The sequence below is a fragment of the Solenopsis invicta genome, chromosome 6 (assembly GCF_016802725.1).
Source record: "Solenopsis invicta isolate M01_SB chromosome 6, UNIL_Sinv_3.0, whole genome shotgun sequence".
Classification (NCBI taxonomy): Eukaryota; Metazoa; Arthropoda; class Insecta; order Hymenoptera; family Formicidae; genus Solenopsis; species Solenopsis invicta.
In genome coordinates, this window is record NC_052669.1 from 10,154,298 (window position 1) to 10,181,231 (window position 26,934).

General features: G+C 39.1%; 2 protein-coding genes across 6 annotated transcripts in view; both read right to left on the bottom strand.

The window, feature by feature from the left end:
• The window catches only part of LOC105207447 (chloride channel protein 2), a 40,380-nt gene that overhangs the window by 2,261 nt on the left and 11,185 nt on the right, over positions 1 to 26,934 (bottom strand). For 2 of the 5 annotated variants that reach the window (XM_039450583.1, XM_011176894.3), the window contains 11 exons: positions 4,619 to 4,904; positions 3,863 to 4,074; positions 3,116 to 3,636; positions 2,790 to 3,027; positions 2,520 to 2,682; positions 1,820 to 2,050; positions 1,398 to 1,621; positions 1,121 to 1,312; positions 866 to 1,008; positions 493 to 655; positions 200 to 427 (listed from right to left, as the gene is read on the bottom strand). In XM_039450583.1, the coding sequence (XP_039306517.1) occupies positions 200 to 427; positions 493 to 655; positions 866 to 1,008; positions 1,121 to 1,312; positions 1,398 to 1,621; positions 1,820 to 2,050; positions 2,520 to 2,682; positions 2,790 to 3,027; positions 3,116 to 3,636; positions 3,863 to 4,074; positions 4,619 to 4,904 (2,601 nt within the window). Of the gene's footprint in view, positions 1 to 199; positions 428 to 492; positions 656 to 865; positions 1,009 to 1,120; positions 1,313 to 1,397; positions 1,622 to 1,819; positions 2,051 to 2,519; positions 2,683 to 2,789; positions 3,028 to 3,115; positions 3,637 to 3,862; positions 4,075 to 4,618; positions 4,905 to 7,000; positions 8,992 to 14,167; positions 14,256 to 14,966; positions 16,097 to 26,934 lie in introns of those variants that run through there. The other 3 variants (XM_011176892.3, XM_011176893.3, XM_026138571.2) reach the window with 3 other exon arrangements.
• On the bottom strand, positions 22,298 to 26,783 carry LOC105207448 (uncharacterized oxidoreductase YjmC). Its single transcript, XM_011176895.3, has 2 exons — positions 25,539 to 26,783; positions 22,298 to 23,876 (listed from the first exon to the last, which is right to left on the bottom strand). Exons 1-2 carry the CDS (start codon positions 25,875 to 25,877, stop codon positions 23,028 to 23,030), a joined length of 1,188 nt encoding a protein of 395 aa, XP_011175197.1. The 5' UTR covers positions 25,878 to 26,783; the 3' UTR covers positions 22,298 to 23,027.

The following is a 26,934-nucleotide window of genomic DNA, read 5'->3' on the forward strand; positions in this document are numbered from 1 at the left end:
ATACATACATATATTCTACTCTTAATATGTAATAAATATTTCTCAAAACTTTATTTTTGTAGATTTATTAAATTCATCACAAAAAATTGTCAAAGATTTTCAGTAATTTGACTTCTCAGTCCTTTTAAATTAGGTTTCATAATTTTCATTCCCAATCAAGACGCCGACTTTTGACCGTCTTGACTGGAGGATGTTGTACCTCCTTCAGCGCGACGACGCCAACCAGCCTGCCGATAGCCGTTACGTAAGCGTGATTCACGCCAACCATGCTGAAGAGGCTGTGCACTTTGAGCAAGGACGTTCTTTCCACCAGCTGGAAAGGAGCCGGGTCGATGTGGCACCTCGAGAAATCCACTTCAAGTGCCATTTCGCTCTCTTCCCATCGTTTCTGGTCCTCCGCCGACATATCTATCACTCTCTCCCGAGGCTGTTTAACACGTACAAGCGTTATTTATACATTGCGTATAAAACAAAATGACAATGTTTGCTCACCAATTGTACTTTCTTCGATGTCGCCGGACTCGGAGCCAGCATGGGCGTATGGGACTGCGCGTTGATGGCATCCTGACTCCCTCTGGTACCCAGCTCCGGATCAGGATCCACGTCCTGCAACGTGGCGGACTTGCGAAAGATCGCCTCAAACGCCAAACGAATCCTGCGATACACGGACGCATTACATTAATAATTATTCTTTCACGTTCTATTGCATAACATTTTTTTAATTCGCAAATTCTACTTATTTAAAAAACATTGAGACGCTTGAAAAAGATGAAAACAAAAAGGAATGGTGATATATTTTTTTATAAAAGGTATCAAGACAAAATATGTGTTTAATGTCGATGTCAAAGAGAACGCAGCGACTCGCCTGCTTTCCGCGCCTGTAACTGTCGTATAAGGTGTCACCGCCGGGCTGACTAACGGGCTGAATCCCTTAAGGGTGAAAGAATTCGTCTTCTTCAAGATTGATTTCTTCGGTTGTGATCCAAATATCGGTGAATGGTACGTATGCTGAAAATGCGCAAGAAGAATAATACATCCGCTCACGTCCAACCATGTCGACGGGAAGAAACAACCGCGATTGACGTCAAAGTCAACCGCACGAACGCGTGCGCGAACTCACATGATCGGGACCGCTGCCGTTGTTTGGCGACATCGTTAGATCATTAACACTTTGCCGCTGCATCTTGAGAATGTCTGGTGCCGGAATAACCTCAAATCTCGAAGGCCTCCTCGTTCTTTCCTGCTCTCGCAGCTGTCGTTCTATTTCCTCGCGCGCTCTCTCCTCCGCCTCCTTGTGCCATTTTTGCGCCACCTGGAATCACGCCGATGATAAAACGATGCAGAAACAAAAAATAAGATGGCGAATGTGCTTTCAAGGCGCTGGAAGTTCTCGTTACCTGCAACCTTCTCTCGCGGCCAATATGCTTCTCGATGAGCTTGATTAGCGCCAATCTCTGAATCGAGCCGAGCAGAATCATAGAGTCCGGATTATCAACCAGCGGAAATCCGCGAAGTTTGCGATTCTCCTTCAATATATCCTTCAACTTCTGATAGCTGATGCCGTGCCATATGTACTTCACGTCGCGGATCATGAAATCCTCCACGTAAACATTGTACATTCCTATAATAATTGTTTTCTTTTTCTTTGTTACCACACGATTTTTTCAATCGCATAAAATTTGCAACAAAATTTGAAAAATTGCGAATATAAAATTACCTTCCCTCTTATTCCGAATGAAATGCTTTATGGAGTGCAGCAATATTAGTTTATTATTAATTTTAAAAAATGATGAATTAAGCTAACGGAGAAAAGAGGTACCTGAACTAGATGGAAGCAAATCGGGCAAGTAGGGCAATTTCTTGATGAGGATAATGCTGTCGTATATACTGGGCTGGAGAAGTGCGGCGATGGCATTGCTGATCAGTACCGCTATCATTATGGGCACGATGTGTGTGATCTGGCCGGTCATCTCAAAGATTATGACACTGACGGATATCGTGTGCGTCACCGCGCCGGAGAACGCGGCCGCGCCCACTGTGGCATATCCACCTAAATAACACAACTCCACGTAAATCTAATTTTTTCCTCGATTTTGCTTCTCTTTGAACTCGACTGAATTTGCCCGATAGATATTGATTCGCCGTGTCCAATAACTGTTTTAAATATCACTTCTATTACGCTCGACATATTTCACGTGGAAAGAACTGTTTTAAAATAGCTGAAAGTTTAGTTAGATACAGATCCGAAAATAATTTTATTGGACGCTCAAATACGATGAGCAATGCTGCAAAAAATTTTAATATTTCATATAATTATTTTGATAGTCTAACAAAATTATTTTCAGGTCTATCAAAATTTTTTTTATAGAAAACTTTAGCAAAATTGGTTTTCCATGTCGAAACACGAGTTTTCATCGATTATTCGCAATGAGTTACTTTCATTTTTTAATATTTTAATGCAACAAATTTCAATATAAAATAATACGAATTATTAATAAGCAATGTGCAATTGAAGATACCTGGTATGATGGGTGTAATTATTCCGCCGTAACGCACCCCAGTGGGGAACCAGAGAGCCATACCTTCACCGACTGCTCTACCTAGCGCAGCACCGATCTTGAATACGGGGATAAAAATTCCAGATGGTACCGGTACCGTCGAACTTATGATGGAAAAGATGAACTAAAACCAAAGCCCGTTTCTTCCATTTTCCTCTGTTTTTCGTAAATCTATTTAAGAATAATCAGAATGATCGAGCAACGATGCGTGAAAAGAAATCATCTTCTTACGGTGACTAAAACGAAACTGAGGAGCCCGCTGAAGACGTCGTTGGTGTACGATGTCGACCAGTGCTTCACGATATTCATCTCCTCGACGCTGAGATTCACCTTCGTCCAAGTGAAGTTGGTGAAGAGCCCGAAGACCTGATCGTGCGTGTTGAGATCGCCGGCCATGAACTGACCAAGCCCGAGGGGAAACGACACGGACGAGACCAGCAGGGACACGATGCCGGGATACAGAAAACGACTGAAATTAATCAGCAGTATCGATCATAAGCCCACGAGAGAAATTCAGCGATTATCAGAAAATAATTTCGTGATTTCGCCTAACTTACTTCTTCTGCAAGAAGCTATTCATGCTCTTGTTCTTCCGCATGAAGATGACGTATTGCCTGTGCAACCAGACGTAGAAGGCGCCCATCAGTCCGCTGCCGACGCCGATCAGGGCAAAGACGAGAAGCTCCTGCGGATCGAAGGGAAACTCCATCGTGAAACTGGTGGCGAACATCGCCGTGATGGTCTCCTCGCTCTGGAACCAGATCGCCAGCAGACGGAACATCGTGGCGCCGCAGACCGCGGCGAAGAAACCGCGCCAGTAGTTCCTGACCGCGAAGTACACCGTAGTGACCTCGATGCTGAAAAGGACACCGCCGATCGGGGCCGCGAAGCAGGACGCGACGCCCACCGCGCAAGCCGCAGCCAGCATCTCGCAGTTTCTGCTCTCGTTCTCGTAGATGCCTTGGAAGCTGGTGACCAATTTGGAGAGGAGCGTCGCGACGATGCTGGCGATGTGCACGAACGGACCCTCTTTGCCGAGCGGCAGCCCCGAGCCCAGGGTCGCCGTTAAGCCGATCACCTTTGACACAGTATCACGATCTTCATTGCCCTTGTCTTCGTTTCGCGGGATTTCTACGCGCGCTCTTTTAAAACTTTAAGAAAGTTGTAATCCAACTTTGATTCGCGCGCGCATGCTCGATCTTACGAAATAAATTAATTAGAAGATGGATTAATTACGAGGTAGATAATTTTTTCAAGTTTTTCTTTTTTTAAGGATTAAGTTGCTCCGAGCGTGATAAACTAACCTTGGCAATCAAGGTACGGAAGGTCAGGTATTCCTTCAACGCCACGCCGCGTAGAATGGTCTTCATTTCCGGGATACCAGAGCCTATACTTTGCGGCGCAACGATATGCACGAAGCCGGCGCTAAAGAGAATGAGGCACACCGGCATAGACACCCAGGCCAGGTATTTGAAGGCCGGATGCGTCGTAAGGTCCTGATAGAGCCATATCCTGGCTGGTGAAATGAGATCATCGTTAATGTGTCACATCAGTGTCGATGTCAAAAATGTCGTTGACGCTTGTAATTGTTGAGACTTTTTTACGTAACGCTTCGCAACATTTAAACTTTTCATGAAAATATATAAAAATAAATATATAATATGTTTCTTTTTAATATTTTACAATATTTCTAAAAAATGTGCAGTGGTTGTCATAAAAATAGAGTTATCTATGTCAAAATTAATGCGTTTACATTAGTTTATCATTTCTTTTATTTTAATATAAGTTGCAATAAAATAAAAATTTGCTTTTATTCTCTTATTACGCTTAAAATAAATAACATGATAAAATAAAGTACAAATTTAAACTTTAGTGTTTTCATTAATCGTTATTTTTCGTTCTCAGCGGCTCTATTTTCATGACCACCTCTGTGTAAATACTAATTTTTTTAGATATCAATGAATTTCGTAAATATTTTAATGTAAAAATTGTAATATTATAATTATTAAAAATTTCACATTCGGGGGTAAAGTTTCCACCCGAAAACAATGTAGACTGACCGTTATTGCACATGGAAATGCCACGGTCCATGGCGTAACTGATGAGCGCCATAATGATGCCGAGGAGTGCAAGGAAGATCCAGTCCTCGCCTAGCCGGGCGCCGGTGTGCTTCCAGGTGAAGGCCAGCAGGGCCAGCAACTTCCGACACAGAGGACCCCTCCTGGACTTCCGCAGATCCTCGGCCCTCGTTTTATCATACTTCCGCCTCGCTTTCTCGTGATACTTGAGCTTGCGTGCCTCTTCCTTCGCGTACTCACCCAGGTCCTTCGTGTAGCGACCATACATCTGGAGGCAGCCGGTTTCGCGTCATTTCGTACGTTCGGTTGCTATTTAATCGATTCACGTGCAGACGAGAGACGACAGACGCGCTTGTTCAAATTCTAAGCCCACTTTGGACGGACCATAATCCGTATTCATGGAAATTAGATGGGAATTTAATTGAATGGAATTCAATTCGCTATGATAAACGACGGTGTAAAATATAATTTTCCTTGCATTGGATAACACTTCCTGAGTATTTACGTCATATTCAAAAATTTTGGATTTTCGTGAGATAGCTGCAATGTTTCAAAACACGTGACAATGTAATATAATATTTTTACATGAAAATCCTATTTGCTTGTAAAGAAGATATATATTTATATACTTAGTTTTGTTAAAAAAAATTTTTTTTATGAAAGAAAGAATGACAAATAAAAATATAAATATAGATACTACTTGATTATTGGTGAATTCTCGATGCCTGGTACCTCAAGAAAGAGTGAAAGATATTACTCGAAGAAAATTAACTTCAGATATATATTAGACAAATCAGCTGTGCAATTTTTTAAATAAAATTAAAATAACGTAACCTTAAAGATTTTCATGCAAACATTATGTGTAGAAAATTATACATTATTTAATAAAAATAATAGCTCATTCAGCATGCAATAATTATTCGAATACTAAAAAATAATCCAGACAGCACACAACGTTTATAAAATATTAATAATAATTATTAAAATATTTTAAAAATATTTATTAAAATACTCCACAAATACTCTTATGATCTTAGATTGAACAAATCATATCTATAATAAATTCAATAATAAACTTTGTATAAAATATTAATTTTATACAAAGTTTATTATTACTTTATTTTATACTTTGTATAAAATATAATTTAATCCATACTTCAATAACATTTCATACAATATTTACCATGTAACATCTATGACAAACATTTATGAATAGTTCACAATTCAAGATCATAAAAACATTGACAAAATACTCTGATAAATATTTACAAATATCTATCATAAATATATTGTGTGCTGACTGAGAATTACGTTATAATTTAGCGTATCACATTCTGTCCATTAATAACCAGCTCCTATCTCCTCGTGTATCTCTTATAATGTTTATAAGATTCGATCGTTGAGAGTATTCGATTAACTGATTTCAAGAATACTCCGATATATTTATACATCGATCGAGCCAGACGCGTGCTTGCTAATCTCTTTTTCGAAAAATAAGAAGATGATTAATATCGTTCTCCTAATTCGATATTGTTTGTCTTGAATGCCTCGAATATCGACTTGAAAATCAAACTTTGAGACTGGTGTTTTGTGTACGTACCCATTATTAATCTGTGATCTAACAAGAATATTCTGCTTTGATAAGTCTGCTTCCGTAGATAACCGAAGTTGTCGTCAATTTGTTCACACTTATAGAAGTCAGTTTGAATATTCTTTTACAGTGCTAATCGATGAGGAGATAAATATTAAAGCAATCCCGCCGCGTTCTATTAATAATTTAAAACGACTGTTTCAAAACTGAAAATTATCTCTGGTATATGGAGTGAATGCTATCTGTCAAAACAAACGTTTATCTAATCCACAAAACGAGTCTCATAAATTTCAATAAATTAATATATTCGATAAAGCGATAAAAAATTTCTCGGTACACAGGAAATCGCGACGAAACGATCGATAACTATTTAAAAAAAAATGGCTTGCGACAAATTCATATTATTCATATTATTTTTTCCAAACGTCGGCCGCCGAATTCGTTCAATCGTTTTATTCGCAATTTGATTTAAACGTAAGCGTGTTACGCGATAAAGGGAAGGATTAATGTCACGCTAAAAAAATGTATATCGCCGCATAGATGTTTGCTTTGTCGTCAGGCAAACGTCATTGTCCACACGTTGGCATTATCGCCGTCTTCACACGAGCGGCGATAGATAACGAGCTATCACCGGCGGGCCGCAAGAAACAATTGTACGAAATTGTTCGTAATGGCCGTACATACATATATTGCCGAGAAAACTGTGCGCTCTCGCGAGGCGAGAGGCGTCGCGTCCTCGCGGCAAAACGGTGAGAGACTTAAAATGCACTTACAAGGTAGTTGTCGTTACAGACGAAGTACGCCCTGTTCAAGACCAGGGTCGGCAACGATAACTGGGCGAGGAGTCTCACGGACGGCATCGAGGAAGAACCGTCACTCGGATTGCTCGACTCGCGGAAACTCGGATCTAAAGCCGAGGATGCCTCCCTCTTCGGCTTCTCCTCCATCTCGCAAATCACCGCACGCTCACCCTTTTGAACTACATCCCGAAGCTACGCTGCAAAATGCAGCCGCATGCAGACGCTTCTGATTCTCCTTTTTTTCGGGAAACTCGCGTCCGCGCCCGTCATTCGCGTACACCAAAAAGCTCGTTCCGTTCCGTCGAAAGATTACCGAAAGATGCCCGGCATCGCCTCAACGCCGTCGAGCTCGAAAATCATTGAAACGTTATTAAAATTTTGGAGATCTAACGAAAAATCCCAAAATCTGAAATAGTTCTGGTTAACGAGTGCGATTCTTATTGTATTATATCTTCGTTTCTTGCGCATTCTTACGCAACGGCCACTTCGAGAATAGATAAGTGAGAATAATTAACGTGGATTCGATCGAACGAAATAACGGGGAAATCAGTGAAAATGCACTCTATGCCACTGTGCGTCACTTCTCGTTTGCTGTTTAACAGCTTCCCGACAATTTTTTAAATCGTTACGCCAATTTTTTTCATAGATTCCTCAAGGCGTACAGAAATTTGCGTTGTTTCTTTTACGCCAGCGCGTTCTTGGATTTCCCATCGCTGCGCGAATCTTCTTTACATTCTTTGAAAATTTTTCGCTGCTTCTAGTAGAAAGCCGTTAGCGAGAAACTTTCAAACTCTTACGCTTTAATTTCGTGTATAATTTTGCTCACACCTCCCGTATAATACTGTTTACATCTGTCACATTTATTTTGCACCGAAACCCTGGGGCGAGTGTAACGTTTCGCTAAACGGTTCGACAAACTTGCGGTGAAAACGTCTTGCGCGAATTTTTCACGACGGTTTCGAAGAATTCCTTGCTTATTTGAGAAAAAAATGATCCCATGCACCTGTGCGTGCGTGCGCGCACACGAGCGCAAACTAAACGGCGACGTCTCGTGGACGTCTGCTCCAAACCTCAGCGGGAATATTTGTCGAAGTTTGGCAACAGTCAAAATCCGTATTTTTAGCATCGCCCAGCCAGCGTCGACAGGGCGAAATCCTATTGTTTATTGTCGAATAAGCTGCGACGTTTCACCTGATGCCGTGCAAATTTACCTGCCGCGCGCCTCAGTTTTCGCGAGACGCCCCCCCGTCTTTCATAACGAACCCGTAATGTCACTTCCTTCGAAAAATTCGCGAATCTGGTTTATCGCATCCCCCCACGCGAGTGGCGCATATGCAGAATTTATTTCTTATACAATGTGTCCCGAGATTTCGCTCAAAAATATACTTGGCACGGGACGCTATTATCGCGCCTGTTATTTATTCGTCACCACTTGTATACCGTTTCCACTTTTTGTTTTTTTTTATATATAAACCTAGTGTTCTCGAAGTCACTTGTGTCTTCGTAATTCAACACCTGACATCTCGGTTCATTTGTTCGCCTACTTTGAATTTATATTGTTCTCTAATCGACCGCTCAATAATCAGTCACGCACATTATCGCGCGAACTGCTAAGCAGGCAAAAAGAAAATATATTATGGCGAGTAAAAGCATCGATAAACATCTGTGAGTGACGTTTTCCTTATCGTGGTAATATCATTTTCTCTTACGCGGAGGAAGGTGGCGTTATCTTGAAGATTATTTTATAAAGATCGAGCGGTAGCGTCGAGATAATCGAGCCTCAGTCTCGATGGCAGTCAATGATCTCGATCGTGACTGATATGTGTGATATCACGATTTTAGAAGCGGGACTTGTTGACGATACAAATATGCATGCGACTGATGCATCGCGCGATTCCGCCGAACGGTTAAGACATTTGTCAAAACATTTAAAAAGTTATAAAAAAATTATAGATTGTTTTATATTGCATTCAAAAGTGGTAGAAAAAATTTGACGGCGATTTTTTATCTGGATAAAAAGCTATTTCAATAGTAGACATGTGCTCTAACGAAAACATAATTAACAATAAAATAAGAAACAATTTTTAAAAATCATAATTTTTTTATTTAAATACTTTAAGTATTCGAGAGAATTTATGTAAAGTTTATTTATTTATTTACAAAATAATTAAACAAACAATATGATAAAATTTCGTATAAATTATCTTAAGTATTTATTTGAAGAAATTTTTTTCTTAAAATCTTTTTTCTTGTAAAAAATTCAATTTTTAATAATAAATAGAGCGACTAAACTATAAAAATATATTATTAAATAAAAATGTAATTTCATTTACACAACTTTCATAAGTACATTGTTTATTTAAAGTGTTAATATTAACACATTTTCAAATTTTATTTACTTTACAGAGTTTGTGCACGTCCTTAAATCACGACTATGCTGCACGATTGCGCAAATCGCTGAGTTTGATTCAAGCTACCTCGCGATATCGATCCGACTTAATCACAGACCTAGAAATGCTTTAATTTGACAGTAGCGTGCATTTTAAGTCTCAGCGAATGCCGAGTCGTGCAAATAGAGAAGGTAATACCGATGAGATATTCAGTAGACGCGGAACGATCGATTTAAATATGAAGATGTCGCGAAACACGAGATTAGATAAGATCGGACAAGTTCGATTCTCTAGATTGAAATGCAGGCGGCACGTAAGACACCTGACGGCTACGTATACAATCGTGACGTCAATGGTGACCACGTTCTACTGGACAATCGGCCCCTAATCCAATTTTAGCAATTAGGCCTAACCGATTGATGATACGGATAATGGAGTACGCTCGAAAACAAATATTGCACGTACACAAAAATTGCCCCGAGTATTCGAACTATCCGTTCCTCCCATATGTTATAGCTATCCAAATTATGTTATTGCCGTGTAATTGACAACCTTACTAGACTACGACTGTTCGAAATTACTGGCAGTTTTCGAAAGTATCGGGTAGATGAATGCAAAAGTTGTGATGGTCTTTCAGTAGATGTTAGGTAAACATTTCTTTAGATGCCAAGAGGCGGTATTTAAAATCGATCTTTCAAAACGTAATTCAATTTATCAGCAACTTCTGCTGAAGTTGTAGGTTTGTATTCACTAAATTGCACACGCTGTCGTCATCAATATCAAAAGACCGTCCAGAGCGTGATTTGTGTTTGAGGTTGAAATCACCTCGATTTAAATTTAGCAAACCATCTTTCGCAGATTGAAATTGACATAGCATTCTTTCCGAATTTATCGCAAATATTTTTTATATTATTTCCGAATATCTGTTCCTCTCCGAAATTCATACATTATTATACACATATAATTTCTTTTTCCGCACATTTTCACTTTTATTCAAAACATCATCATAACTTATTTGAATTTAATTCTCTTTTTTAATAGTTGAGAGTTGATAGTGTAGATCTTTTTAATGATATATGACACATTAACGTGTCCGTCAACGATGCAATTAAAAAAAATATTGAGATAAAAACTTAAAAAAACTCATCAAATCTTTTCATTCACCTAATACTAAAGGACAATGAAGGAATATTAGACGATAGAAATAGGAATTAGTTTCAGAATCAGTTTCCTCAATAAACAATAAATAAATAAATAAATAAATAAATTATATTGTGTTTCACGGAACATATTTATATCTTATTTACATCTATTGTGCATTACGTTTATTCAGTGAGGGAATTGATTCTAAAATTCTAATTTCTATTGCTAATATCTAGTAATCCTCCATTGTGCTCTAAGCCAGGCAGTGGATGGGTACACCCGGAAATTGCACGATCACGAGAGTGCAGCTTCAACCTGTGCCTTAATATGCACATACATATACATATGCCTACATATATATCCATGTAAACATATATACATGTATATCCGTATAAACATAGAATACCTATGTACATGCGCGTGCATGGTGGTAACATGAGGATCTCTTCATGCTGGTCACGCGTGCTCGATAAGCATAACGAATCCTTAAGAGCTCATTCGCGCGCATAAAAGCGTTGCTTTAGAAAGCCGTCGCTGCAAAGATCGCGCGTACTCCTTTGAATTATCATGCTCCGCGCGAATTGATACGCGGGGGCACGCGGGCTATTAGTATTTCCTGAAATCTGCCTCGGACGCTTCGCACAAGTCGGAGTCTCCTGCCACGGGAGACTACGGAAAATTTAGCTACTTGACATAAATTAAAAGCGTTATAAGAGACATCAGCAAAACGAGATAATTAATATATACATAATGGAACGATTAGATTATTCTATTATTATATTATATTATTAATTAAATTTGCTAAATAATTAATAATGTGCGAAACATTGTGTAACGTCCATTCGCTTTTCTATCGATTTGGTTTCAATTCAACCGCATGCGAAAGGCTTTGCATTACAAGTATTATTTACGAACGTCACTGAAACTTCGCATTTAAGCCGCCTCGAATTGTGAAACGGTCGCGAGAATCATTCGCGATTCGTTGGCAGCTGATCAACTGGTTAATTGCGGTGACTAATGTGAATCGTTACCGCACGTTGTTAAACCACGCGGTCACCTCGCGAGACGCATTGTTTTCGCGAAATAACGGTCACCCCGCAATTTTCAATTTGCAGCAAAATATGGAGAAAAAAATACACCTGTCGCTTGTATAATACTTGACGGATTATCACGGCTACTTAAGAGGATGCTATACTGACGGAAATTACCGACCATTACAGTGTTCATTAATTTTTGAATTGGCTTTACAGATCACAAAATCCTTTTGCAAAATAAAAGTACGCACCAAAACAAAGTCTGCTCTGGTAAATTTTATGAGAAAATCGATGAAAAAGTTAAAAATTCATTTATTTTCGACTCGTGGATCTGTCAACCAAGATTAATTTTTGTTATTTACTGACGTTCTGTAGCTCGTATGTATAAAATGAGACCAGGGCGGACTTCAGAAAACTCTAACAAACAACACTGACTGTGTATCGTTTCAGTCAACAACCTAACAAAAAAGTTTAATGGGTGAACAGCTGTACGTGTCCAAATTTCGCTTAGCGTACGTAAACGATGGCAAGAAGAGCAGTGGCTGTAGTTAATAGGTCTTTTCGCAGATGGCGAAATAATCGAAAAACAAAGACAGATCTATGCGTTGGACAAAGAGCGATAGCCTGGTCTCCCTCGAAAAATAATCTGCAATGCCGACGTCGAGGAAGTTCTTCGGTCACTATAGCATCCTCCATCGCGCCGCATTGTATGGAACTGCCAATAAATCGCAAACGTCCCATTTATTTCAAACCTATCTCGAAGTAAATCGTAAATTTCGCGGGGCACCGTAGGAAGCAAAATTATGTGAGAAACGTTAAAGATGTACATCATATCTTAAAGCATTACGAAAAATATAAAAATTTCATAGAATATTTTGTCATTACGTTTTGAGCATCTGTAAAATTTGAGCACAATTCACTTATTGGTTTAAAAGTTATTAAATTTTCTATTTTTACTTTTAATTCTTATGTGAAATCGCGTTTCACATTACTTATTTGCAAATTTGATGGGAAAGTACAATAGCATAACCAAATCCAAATTTTTACATATACTAATAAAAACTCTAATAAATATTTGTGCAAAAATTTATTTAGATCCACTTGCTCGTTTAAAAGTTATTTATTTTAAAACTGCAGCAAAATATAATTTTTGCTGCAGAAATCGTTATAAATCGAATTTTTCATCAATTTCTTCTTTGCTTTCTTCTAGTTTCAGGATCAAAATTCGAACACTCGCGGTCAAAACTTTTTACCATTGATTAGAAAAAAAGAACAAACCCAAGTTTTCAGTTTTTAAATTTCGATAACTTTGCAATACGTGAAGATTTGTGCTTCTTAAGTTACGCACGTATTTTTAATCGATTGAATTTACTATTTTTGTACGATCTTCTCGTACTTTTATACGAAGTACGCAAGAGAGAATACAAATTCAATTTTGTCTTCATACGGTTTTGCGCGAAAATATTAAGATCCGCGCCGGCCGATGCTTCTAAATTTGCTTAAAGATTTCGACACGCGTGGATACGGCCGGACATCACGCGGCAAGGCCGATAGTCTCCCGTGTGATACGCGACGAGTCAAGGTCCATCGCGTACGCACATTCCTGCCAAGTATTACAGACAAATCTTTTTGTAATGCACGCTCGCATAAAGAAGCGACGAGCGTATCTTCGCGCCGCGGTGAGACGCTGCGATTTGCAAGGAAAATGTTAAAGATCGAATTGACATTACGGATGACTTTTGCGGATTATGTCATGATAGTCTTGGAAAACACTTTAATAATAAAAAGTTACGGGCGTTTCTTCAATGCGGTCGACAACGTCGCGAAATCATTTATTTGAACTGTGTCTCGCCCACTTGGCAATTGTTCAAAGGTCGCGCCATTAGGTTCAGTGTTGCAGGATGGTTTACGGACCATAGAAAATCTCGGACAAATTGTCGCGGCGTTTCGTCAAAGCTAGTCGAGCCAGTAATTTGATTGTGAAATATTAATTTTCCTCACGAGAAGCGTAAAGCGTAAATCGTAAAAGCGAGTAATGTATTTCAACGAGTGTTTTGCCGAAATCTTCAACGATAATGACGTAAAAAAAAATGTATAAAATATATCGCTATAAAAATGTCATAAGTGTCGCAGTTGAAGAATAATTTGTATGTGACATTGTGAGGATTAAAAAAATTTAACAAAGAAATCAGTTAAAGTAAATACATTGCATATTTAAAGACTCAACGTGCAACGAACGTTGGCAAGACTTGGATTTGTCTAGCGACAATAGTCACGGTTTAATTATAAGCTGCTTCGATAGAGTCATTAACATTATATAGTAACTGTCCCCGCGATCGTAAACATCTTCAGAGTTTGGCTATAAACTTGAAAATCGTCACTGAGATAAAATGTACCGCGAAACTAGCGGTCCATGGAAAAACTAGCGGTAAAGCAATTTAGTGCGGTTAATAACTTTCAAAGTGCTCATAGGTAACATGCTCATAAGCAGCACACTTCGAACGATCGAGTGTCGCGTTCGCAAAGAACAGGGGATCGGGGGACTGATCCATTGCCAAAAAAGAATTGCTTACAATCGTGTTAATATAGTCGAAAGGATCGAACTCTTGCTGCTCTTCGTCCGCATTTGGCGGAGGACATGGGTAGAACGCTTGCGACGGTCTAAAAAAGATTTCAGATTTGAATTTTGCTACTCAACATTGTTCAAATCTGTTCTTTCGTTTTTAAATAATTTTGATACAGTATTAGAAACTCTATTAGCGCTGCAATATTCCTAGAATAGTACACGAACATTATGAAACATTAAAATAATATTAAAGTAATATTTCGAAAATGTTATTCAATATTTTTAATATTATGAAAATATTGTATTAATTTTATATATCCTTTTTTTTATATAATATTCGTGGAATATTATAAAAATGTTCTACAAATTTTATTATATTATGGTCAAAAATTAATGTGAATGTATTAATTCATAAATTTTATAATTATTTAAAAATTATAATATATCCAACAATTTCCAACGTTGAAGTAAATAATATTACTTATTTACTTCTTATATAATATTGATATAATATTATCAGGAGCAAACATAACCACATAATATTATTTATTAATATTAAATAATACTTCAGGAATATTATTTAATATTAAATAATATTGCAACGCTTATAGGAAAATTTATTAAGTCGACTATTTGTTTCTGAATCCGTAATTTAATTATTACTATTCTTTTTTCTTTCTCCCTTTGAAAATTCTTTCACTTAGTATCCAAGCGTATTGGATATCTTTTTCTCTCGAAACTTTTAATGCCTCTCTACTTTCTGCTACATCGAATGAAGGAGAGAAACGTTCTGCGCACAAATGTACCTGTGCGGCCGGTTCCGGCGGTTTTCCTTTAATTTCGCCATTAGTCTCGTGAACTCCTCCCATTCTTTATCCACTTCCTCCTCGCTACCTTCCGGATGGTGGTGTAAAGTCTCCTCCAGAAGTTCCTTCTTCGCGGTTTGACTCGCCATTTTTGCGCTTTTCGCTCGGTCGCGTCAATTATTTCACGGATTATGCAGCCGCTTGATATTTCCTCGCGATGCATCAACGCTTTACAACCTCCTCCTTCTTCTCTGCATGTTAAATATACAGTCCCATGTTTCTCGGGGGAAACGGAAGAATCGACTGATACCCGATTGTTTCGCTTCGCCGTGCCAAAGAGCGTTTTTGCAACGAGTCGGTCTTCTCGCGATACATCGAACTCGTAGAATTTCTTTCTTGCTCGTGGAATGGACGCAGCAAAATCGATCTAGAGCCTTTTCCTTTTCGCGAACAGAGAAGAAGGTGGGAGGAGGGGGGAATGAAGAAATCGACCGGCACCGTGACACTGACACCGAACGCACGCCGGAAGAAAAGCGACAAATCGGCAGGAAGGAACGTTGGAAGTTTGAGAATCGCGAGCGAGAACTCGTCGCACACGAAGCCAGTGAGTCACACTGACAGCGAGACGAGAGAGCCGACCGTGCAATTCTCAGATAGAAGGCCCTATAGCCTGGTCCAATTTACGGACTCATTAGGCCGCACTGACAGCCGTCGACGTCGCACACACGCACATACACGCGCGATTTTCCCCCAACAGCCGACCAAATTGCCCATTGTCAACGGACACCTCGCGTACGTCGCAGTGCGGGAAGAAATTGCCACCTTCCCCCCCTTCCCCTTGTCAGATTAGGCATTTTAATTCAATTTGAGTATATTAATTCAATTCGAAAAGAGCGCAGTGTTACACTATTTTGCGCCGATGAGAGCGAGCGTTACGTGTTTACGTATCATCCTGTCATTCGTTTCTTGCGTTAATCAAGATGACCGTCCTAAAAGAAGGATGTATCGGACATACAGTCCTTGCAAAGCAAATAAATTTGGAAATGTTTTTAATATTAACACTTCAAATAAGATATATACGTACGTACGAATGTTGTGTAAATAAGATTACATTTTTATTTCATATTATAACATATTTTTCTAGTTTATTTATTCTATTGAAAATTAAATTATTTTTTTACATTGTTAAAAGAAATCTCGATTTTTTGTGTAAGCACCTTAAGTATTCAAGATGATTTATACAAAGTTTTATTGCGATTGTTTAGTTATCTTGTAAATAAATAAATTTGGTTTATCTTATAAAACTGACCTCTGCATCGCGATGAAACTTTACATAAATTATCTAGAATATTTTAAGTATCTAAATTTTAAAAAAATTCAAATTTTTTTTCTTATTTTATTATTGATTACATTTCCATTAGCACATGTCTACTTATTGAAATAATTTTTATCCTGCTAGAAAATCGCTACTAAATTGTTTTCTATGACTTTCAAATACAATATAAAACTATCTGTAATTCTTTTTTATAATTTTTCTTTCATGTTTCGAGAAACGTCCTCATACATCCTTAAAAGAAGTGCTATCTCACGATAATTGCTATTCAAGTTCGATAGGCAGTTGCAGCCGATTCACGTTCATAAAGAAAGGGTTAAAGATTAATTCGCGCGGAATTACGCGTACGTGAAAATGAGAAAACTTTTTTGCTTCTCTCTATAGATAATAGAAATTTACGAGCATCGCGCGTTCAGCGTTGCTGCGAGTACAACCGATCCTATCAAAGTATTATCACGAGAGGAATCTTATTGGCGGCATTTCTAGTAGCGACTGTACGAAAGCCGTACACGGCAATTGGCTACTTCCCTCGACGAGGGCTCGTAGGAAGCTGCCTTCAAAGTCATGAGTTATCATTGACCAAAATTACCACGTAATTTGATGGATGGTCGTCTTAACCAGCGCCGGCCGTCAGCTCCGATCGATGACTTCTCCGATAACGCGGCATTATTTTGAAATAACGGATGTCTAATTCTCTGATACGTTAAACGATATACGTGTATATACTAATATCAGTTCCGCCAATATCTATCCGCCAACCTTATCAGTGTAACAACGAAATAATTGAAAAGTAACGCAGTGCTCGCGGCCGATCCGTAAAAAGTGTAATGTTAATATATTGTTTCCGATGGATTAAGTTGATCTTGTACGGTGTAATAAAAATAACTAAAGTAAATAAATAGTTTCGCGCGATATTAAAGACGAGAGATGTCGTTACGTACCTCCTCGCACGGTGGCCGAATGTCGAGTGATTTCCTAAAGCGAGCTACGGATAATTAAACAAGAGCGGTCGCTCGCGCGCAAGCGAGATCTCTAATTGTTGGCCGATCGGGCCGTAAAAGTCGTTTGTTTGATTCATCGTCTTATTACCACATCGGACACCGCGATGCAAAGAGATAATGCCGTGCGCGCTCAAAAGCTCCGCCGTGTGCGCAAATTTGCCCCGGCAAATTAACGCCGCGCGATAATGTGACTTCCGATACGCCTCTTTCGTCACAGCTTAATAGGACTAACAAAATGTTTTATCACGCTTTTATCCTCACGTGTCGAGAAATTTAAAAGAATTATCATGCAAAATCGTGAGAAGTAACAGGGGAAGTGAAGACGCGGCGGTCGAAATGTGTATCCGCATTTTAAGAAATAATCAGTCCAAATTAAATAATCGACGTACAGCAAAGACTGCACTCATAAAAGTACGAAATAGTATACGCGATATATTTTTAGCGATTAATAAAAATATATACATGACGTATTTGAGAATGTCAGAAGATGTCAGCTGTCAATCTTCTCCGATTGCGCTAAAATGCTTCTACTTCGTAGAATTTTGCATATTCATGATCGCGTTAATGAATTAATTTGTACACAGCTCGAGTGATTCGCGAAATTGTGTACGGTGAGAATTTTCTCTCAGAAGGAGAATTTTTTCCCTGAAACTCATGATTGTGGACCTCGAAGAATTTTGTTATACTATTAGTAAAATTTTACCATATTATTCTATAAAATATAAAATAATTTAGTTGAAAATTTTAACAAATTTTACTAATTTTACTAAAATTCTTTAAAATTTATATCAACTCACGGCTACCATCAAAATCATGGTAGTTCTGGGACAGTGCGGACTTTAAAAAATAAATTTTACTATACTTTAGTGAAATTTTAGTCAAATTTATCCAAATTATTTTATCATACGGTACAGCAACTTTACTAAATTTTACCTAATTTTAAAGTGCTACGGTTAAATTTCTCAAAGTTCGTATTGTCCCACGATTACCATGATTTTAAATTAAAAAAAAAATTCTCGCCGTGATATATCGATTGCGTCTAAGCGGAGTGACGTTAGGAGGCGATATCCGCGAAGAAATCGGCGAGCTCGAGCGTATAAAAGCACGTTTTCGCGAGATCGCTGATAACGACTATTGAGCGACAACGCCTGAATTAATCGCGATGAAGAATCCTGTAAAGTTTGACTCACTGTCATTGTAAACCCGAGATAAATTCCTTCCGAGAATGAATCGCGCGATCTCTTAATAATCTGCGAGTGATCAATACGCGTTTTGCATTTTCGCGCAAAAAAAAAAATATGTCGCGAGCGTCATTGTGCGATAAGCGATACATTTCTTTTACGTCATCATCTTTGTGCTTCTCGTGGTCGCGTATGCGAGCAGATTTTCATTATTTCTCGTGCAATTTCCTCACGGGAAATGCTTTCGCGCGTGGCGGAGGTTCATCAATCATCGCGGTATTATGCATTGCAATTGAATACTTTGATTTATTAATATTTGCGGTTGCGCAATTGTAGAAGAAACGGATTTGAATACAAATTGATTGTTATTCATTAAATCGTAACGTATTCTCCAGAGAGTGCGTCATTTTCTCACTTGAGCAACAAAATCTTTATCTTCAGATAATTAAATAAAAAGCACTCTTCTCATCGTAAAAGTAAAGGATACAAAGAATCTATGATGGTAGAAAAGGAGATGAGCGTGCGTTTTATTCGACAAACGTTAAGAGGATGCTATAGTGACCGAAGAACTTCCTCGACGTCGGCATTGCAGATTATTTTTCGAGGGAGACCAGGCTATCGCTCTTTGTCCAACGCATAGATCTGTCTTTGTTTTTCGATTATTTCGCCATCTGCGAAAAGACCTATTAACTACAGCCACTGCTCTTCTTGCCATCGTTTACGTACGCTAAGCGAAATTTGGACACGTACAGCTGTTCACCTATTAAACTTTTTTGTTAGGTTGTTGACTGAAACGATACACAGTCAGTGTTGTTTGTTAGAGTTTTCTGAAGTCCGCCCTGGTCTCATTTTATACATACGAGCTACAGAACGTCAGTAAATAACAAAAATTAATCTTGGTTCACAGATCCACGAGTCGAAAATAAATGAATTTTTAACTTTTTGATCGATTTTCTCATAAAATTTACCAGAGCAGACTTTGTTTTGGTGCGTACTTTTATTTTGCAAAAGGATTTTGTGATCTGTAAAGCCAATTCAAAAATTAATGAACACTGTAATGGTCGGTAATTTCCGTCAGTATAGCATCCTCTTAAAGCGACTACGCTGATCCGACGTCGCACGTCGAAGCCGCCATGGGAATGCAAGTTCCAGAGCGCCACGGATGTCCCATGGGTTCCATGACCTCCTGGCAGTGTGTTAGATCACAGTGAATTAGTTAATGCGAGTCACATGGAGCGGCGATAAATTATCATGCCCGCAATGCGTCAACACTGCAGGCACGACTGCATTTTGGACAGGATCGTTTGTCCAATTATTGGACCTTCCTTCCTGTTTAGCCGCGACGAGGAGATGAGTCACATATCGTGGGCTCGGCAATCCCTCTGTCGCGACTTTTCCTCCCCCGACAGACTGCACGCGCTCGTGATTTAATCTTCAAATCACGTGCGTACATGAAAATTTTATCTACCGAAATATTAGTGATTATTATTACGCGATGAAATAATTTATTTCAATTCCAGTGATTAATTAGGTGAGTCCGTGTTATTTACACAAGCTAATTATATCTAGGAAAAGATTGCAATACGCATCAATTCTTAACAGGAAAGTCTTAACAATTATTCTAAATGTTCGTATAGGTTTATTCTTTCGAAGAATTTCATCCAAGTTATATCGATGAGGAAATTGTATGGCACAATTATCTTGCGTTCGAGCGGAGGTTCAATTAAAGAGATAAGTCTCTAATTAACTTCGACTGCAATGCCATTACCCATTAGCGTTTTAATGGGAGTCGCACGTAGTTTTTCTCTTAGCAAATTGTGCACTATTAATTCTAAGCGATCGTCAGTCCGAGTCAGAGGCTAAATTGCGCAAATTTTTAGAAACGAGTCCGAGTTTCCTCCGACTCGTTTAACGGCGATAACGTTGTACAATGATTTCGCGCAGCAACATATTTTTCATTTGAGCGTTGAATTGCCGCCAGCCCTTGAATCGTGCGATGATCCGCGTTATCGCGTGAAAAAAAGTAAAGTTGGGACAGTGTGTCAATCCCGTCTGTTCGATAATGCGGCGCGACAAACAAAGCACGTCGATAACTTCTGAACCTCCTGTACGTCTTACTGATTCCATTCGGGTTGAAAAATATGCGGGAGTCGCGGTCGTTTATCTCGCAAGAAATAGAACGTTGGGATATAATAAGCGCAGTTATTTCGAAAATTAAGAATGCGAAAGATTTTTCCAGATGAATGAATTCTGTCGCGCAACGTAATAATAGATTTGAGCGAAACGACTGTGAAGAGCAGCAAGCACTAAGACCCATGCGCGCCAATTAGCACGTGCAACTCCTAAGACAAATCTTGCGTGAAATCGCCTTTCTTAAGGAATACTGATTCTTTTCTTTGCACACGCAGCTGCTTACGTAAATACCTTTTTCGGAATGAAGTCAGTGGTGATAATTGCGAGCGACCTTCGTCGCAAGAAGCTCTAATTATATCGTGCGTGACGGTCACTGTAGCTTACAACGCTCTTACAAAAGTATTCGCAATTATTTATTATACTAACGAGGAAATAGACGGAAAGAACAATTTTGCTGAAATACAGACTTGAAAATAATTCCGTTGAACCATTTGAGAAATTGCAACGGATTTTTTTGCTTGATTACTAGAACATCAAAATTGTTTGCAGCATTTTTTTTTTGTACTTTGGCGTCCTGTTTAATTATTTTAATTAGGGTAATATAAAATTGTTTTTTGATCTAAATTTTTAGATGCCGCAGTAAAATTGTTCCTTCTCGTGCACAAAAATTCACAAAATTTTTAGAAAGTCACACAAGAGAAAAATAATTATAACTCAATTAGTTTACGTGTAAAACGAACATTATGTGAATTTCTACACTGAGAAAAAAAGTTGTTAACTTGACTAAATTTTTCAACTCGATTAAATTTCTTCAGTTCGAGCATTTACATATTCAAATTAAATATACGAGTATATGTAGTTAAGTTAAATATGCAAATGCTTAAACTAAAGTTCAAGTATTTTATTATGTATTTAAGACAAACATATAAATACAGTTAAACTGAATAAAGTTTAATCAAGTTGAAAAATTTAGTCAGGTGAACAATTTTTTTTCTCCGTGTAAATTTATCGGCACATCGGCCGAGAGAACGCGATTTTAATTCACATCTCGAACACGGCATACATTCGCGCGAGGCAATCTTTTCGCTCAATCGGAACGGAATACTAATTTTGTCAATGAACTCTCCACGAGAGAAATCTGTCTTCGCAACGAACGCGGCGAGGAAACCAGGTGCTTCATTGCTTAGGAGAAACCTGTAACGAAAGTCTTTCTTTCGGACGGAAAATTACTGTGGACCGAACCATATCTCTTCAAATCTGGAGTGAATAAATTTTTTTCCTATATTCTCGTTTTGTTAACTATAGCTTTCGATTCTGCGAAATTAACAGAGAGCATTAGCATTTGTAATCTCGTCCTCTCTTGACGGGGACTGATAACGCGAACTCGAGTCAGACGCCGCGTCTACGCGACACGCAGTCGCTTGATAACCCTGTTTACTGCTTCCGAGCGAAAAAGCGAAGAAAATACGAGAAGAGTTTCTTGTAAATACATTTTTTAAGTCCGAAAACTGTCTAATTATCAGCGGGATATATTATAGTAAAAGAGTATTGGTAAAAAATACACATGTACACGTAGCTCAATCATTGTATAAACGTACGATATTATTATAAAATATATATCTGAGTATATACGCACATATACCATTATATATGCGCAATATAAGTACGTTGTGAGCATAAAACTGTAGTCGTTACAATTTTTATTTTGTAAAATAATACATTGTGTTTTTATTCGTGTTAATTCATATATGCGGGAAATCTCTTTGAAAAGAGCATCGACGTTCAGAAAAGAAACATGTAACTAATTTGTAGTATTTATAAACAACGCGATCTGAAACAATGTTCGAGGGCGTCTTGTGACTTATTTGTTTCTGATAATCCCACATTATCGGCGACACCCACTTGCAAAGACGTAACAACTGTAATCGAGAACGAACGGGCAAGTCCAAGGCCGTCATCATCATCGACCGGCGATCAAACTGCTGCCACCGGTTATGTCATCTCGTAGCGAACATCGTGTTCACTCAAATTATCGAATTGCACAAGCGAGCTGATTTACCTTGGCATTAACATTATCCGTACGATTCTGAGATTGATATAATTGTCTCATCGGCTTTTGAAGTCTTACGTCTATCTCGTTACGGTTCCAGATGTCTAAGCTAGCGAAACTCAAAAAATAAAATATTACATAACGTTCATCAAATTGACATTAAAACAGATACCTTCGTATTTATTGCCGCAGCAATTAATGCTTGGTCAGTGAATCAGCGTTTAATTTTAATTAATTTTCGATTATCTCCCGTACTCTGTACTGGGATTTACTTAAAAGTGGACTAACGTTAAAACATAAAAAAGAAATAAAGTCGGATAGACCTGTTCATTAATTTTTTTTTTTATTGGTAAGTAAAAAACATCAAGTGGATTTAGGAATGAGTTTCATCGGCTGTACGCCCATGTGTTTAGCGAACTCTTCCGAAGCCTTTAGTTGATTCGGATGATACTCGAGTCCACCCTCCGTATCGACTTTCTTCATGTGCTGCCTTTCGGGATCGCCGGCGATCAGGACCGGCTTGTCGCCGGAGGCGGGCAGGTCTCTCAGCTGTTTGAGCAAGGTCGTCAATCTTTCTTTCGATCCGCGCGCGAATGCTTCCGGATTAATGGCCATGAAGCACTGCCCGAGATCAGCGACCCTGTCGCCGGTCTTCCAAGGGCGGATGTTCGGCCCGAAATGACTCCCGGTCAGGATGCCGCAGAGTATCTCGACCATCAGCCCTAAACCGTAGCCCTTGTACCCGGAGTTGTGCTCCGAGCCACCGACAGGCATCAATAAAGAAGCATCGTAAGCCTCCTTGGCGTTACGGGTCACTTTTCCATCAGCTCCAAGTGCCCAGCCCTCGGGGATGTCCTCGTCCTTCCGAATGGCCAGCTCGATCTTGCCCAGGGCGACGGCGGTGGTTGCCATATCGAGAACGAATTCATCGCCGTCGCAGGCGGCCATGCCCACTGATAAAGGATTCGTCCCTAGACCAGCCTTCATGCTGCGCGTCGGCGCCATCAACGGGCTCGTGTTGGTACAGGTAAAACCTATCAGGCCTTGCTCCATCGCCATCATCGTGTAGTAGCCGCAGATGCCGTAGTGATTGGAGCCGCGCGCCGCCACCATGCCGATACCGAATTTCTTGGCCTTCTCTACGGCGAGCTCCATACAATATTTTCCTACCACTTGACCTAACGCGTTCCTCCCATCTACGAGGGCTATCGCCTGAAAGTTGTGACACAGAAAAACTGGAAGAACGTAGCTACAAAATCCATAGTTGTTAAAGTTTAGTGAGTCTGATGGAATTTGATATCGTAGTTTTTACTTTCGGTATACCCTATAAGCACGTAATATTATTCAATATTCAAAATATTCTAGGTAATATTCCAAGTAATATTTTGGATAATATAATATAATATAAAATAATTTTTCTGAAATATTAAATGCTAACATGTTTTTTTGATTAAAGTGAAATAAAGTTTCTAAAAAAACTTAAGCATGTAAAATGTCGTACCACATAAAAAATAGAGTATAAATATTTAATTTATTTTTAATAATGTTATAATACATCTTGAGAAATATTTATTCCTTTAAATATTAAAACTGAACGAATATTTTTATAATACACCATATTAGAGTAATAAGAATATTATGTAAAAAGGACGTATAACATTGACAGAATGTTTCTACGATATTAAAAAAATATTAAAAACAATGTTAAATTATATTACTTAATATTATTAATATTAAATATTTAAAAATATTAAATATTACATATTCTCGGTATAATCATAGTAATGTTATTTTAATTTTCAACAATATTCATATAATATTCTAGAAATATTGTGTGCTTACGGAGTATATTTTTCTGAAAATTGTTTTTTCTATAAAAAATAAAATTTGTTTACACGAGCTTCTCGAGTGATATCTCGAGATTGCGTTTGTTGCGTTTGATTCGCTAAACATGCGGCACATATCGCATACTTGACACACTCGAGTATAGTTATTATTATCACATACGCGAGCGCATGTGCGACGACGTCTGTATTTCTCGCGAGTAAATTTAATACCGCTTTAAAAAGTAATTAGAGCCACGCTAATTAGCGTTCGCGCGTTTATTAATGATCGCCAAATTACCGACGCGTCTATCCAATATTTACCGAATTACCGCGCACGTGCTTCCGGCCATGACGGCGAATTTTCGCGATGCTGTTCTAAAAAGTAATTACGACGCTCGCGATGATTAGCGTTCTTGTTTCGCTGGCGTCAAATTATCGCCGGAAACAACCACATTCAAATCCCCTTCCATTCCGTTTCAACGAAAGCACACGCGGTTTTATCGAAACGAGCGTGGGCGGCATAAAAATAAAATAGATTGATAAAACAGCCGCAATTACAGCCACTTAATATTTACGGCCGATCGAAAAGGCGATAAAGGAAAACATATGTAAGGTTCACGAGTCGGCGACAAATGCCTTTGCCGGCGAAGAAAGCAAATCCTATTAATCAGAGGAACGCGTATCTTATCGGGTCATCAGTTGTTAAGATACCAAGGACAATCGTGTAACGAGACGGGAGGCTGTCGGAAAGGGGAGGAGGGATGTCCCGTCATCATTACCGTAGAATGCAAACACATTTTTTATGGTATCACGTATGTACGTAGTCTCTTTAATTGGCCCGACACTCGGAAAACATTTACGTCACTGATGACATTCGCGCCACAGTCAATGATAACGTACAATGCATGAAATGTGAAACGATCTCTTACATCCATTTCCACCAATGCGGACTAACTGTGAGGTATAACCTTTAGGTATAATCTCTATCCCGCGATATTCAAATTCCATCAACAATAGGCAATAGAAAGAGAGGGAGATTCGTCCGAACCTGAAAATCGGTGACGATCTGAGGCCGGGCGATTGGATCGGTGATCCTGTTCTCGATGTCCTTCACGTACATCTGCATCCGGTTCATCCCGTGGCTAAAGTGACCCCTGTAGTCCGCTGTCATCAGATGATGACCGACGACGCGCGCGTCTTCCGGCGAGGTGCCCGCCTTGCACATGCACTCCTCGATGAACCTGACGACCTCGTCCTTAGGGACGACCTTCTGGTCCCGATGACCTCCGCTGGACGCCATTCTGGCACCGGCGGCGACGGTGCGCGAGCTATTCGTTAAAAGTTCCAAGAAACGACTGAGCATCGCTCTACGAACGACAGTCAACATCTCGTCTGCGATTCTTTCTGTCTCACGACGATCGCACGACCTCACTTTATCACTCGGTTCACCTTATCGAGGGCGGGTAGCTGACTCGTTTTATCGCATTATTCGTTCAAATCGAGTTCAATCTTATGTCTCGCATATGTTCATTGCCCTAGCCGCGCTCTATTTACTTTGCGTTATCGCTTATCGATCGCGATGAGAATCAGAGATGCGTGTGCAGTGATTAGCTTCAAATTCCTCTTTAGTGTCCGACTATAATACTGACGAATTGTTGGTTGGACGAACACTGGTCGTGTAAATACGATAAAACTATGTGGCTTTTGCCTCTTCTTCTTCTTCTTCTTCTTCTATGTTCACGCAGTAAAATAATTTTTCGCTTCCTCTCTGATTCCGTGTGTTTCCGAGCCCCGAGCTTCTCCACTAGCGTTTAAATTAAGCGCTAACTGCTCGGAGGAGTCACGTGCTTGGCGCTAGGTTGGCGATTACGTGGCAGCGATTGCAGACTCGAGCGAATTGATGTTCTTCTTGAGCAGCGCGCGCGAGTCCCCTTCGCGCGCAGATCTAACTTCACAGTAAAAATTACGAGCGACACCAACGCGCTCTCCTCCAGGAAGAAATCGCGAATAAGAAGAATCTTGTACACTTGCTTTCAAATGTAACGTTTGGCAGCCGTTTGTCTGATGCTACGCTCACTTACACGACCGCGTCGTTGGCAATGGCGTTGCCTAGTCCATCAACATCGACGAAACTGCAAGGCTTCCGTTGGCGGGAGCTTTGAATGCTTCGTTAAAATAAGAGCACCGACGAGAGACTATTAAAGACCGTCAACCCTGGGTAAATTTTCGAAGCCGTTACTGGGGCCCCAGGGGCCCGGCGGTAATTGAAGAGCAATGACGTTATCGACTATATGATTGTTAATACAAATATTTGAGTAATACGTTATTAAAATCTTGATTTTTTTATTATACAAATACTTTATAAGCAAATATGCATACTTATGTTTAATAATATCATTGTATATTGCTTTAAAATTGTAATTCTTTTTGATCAGTTATTATCT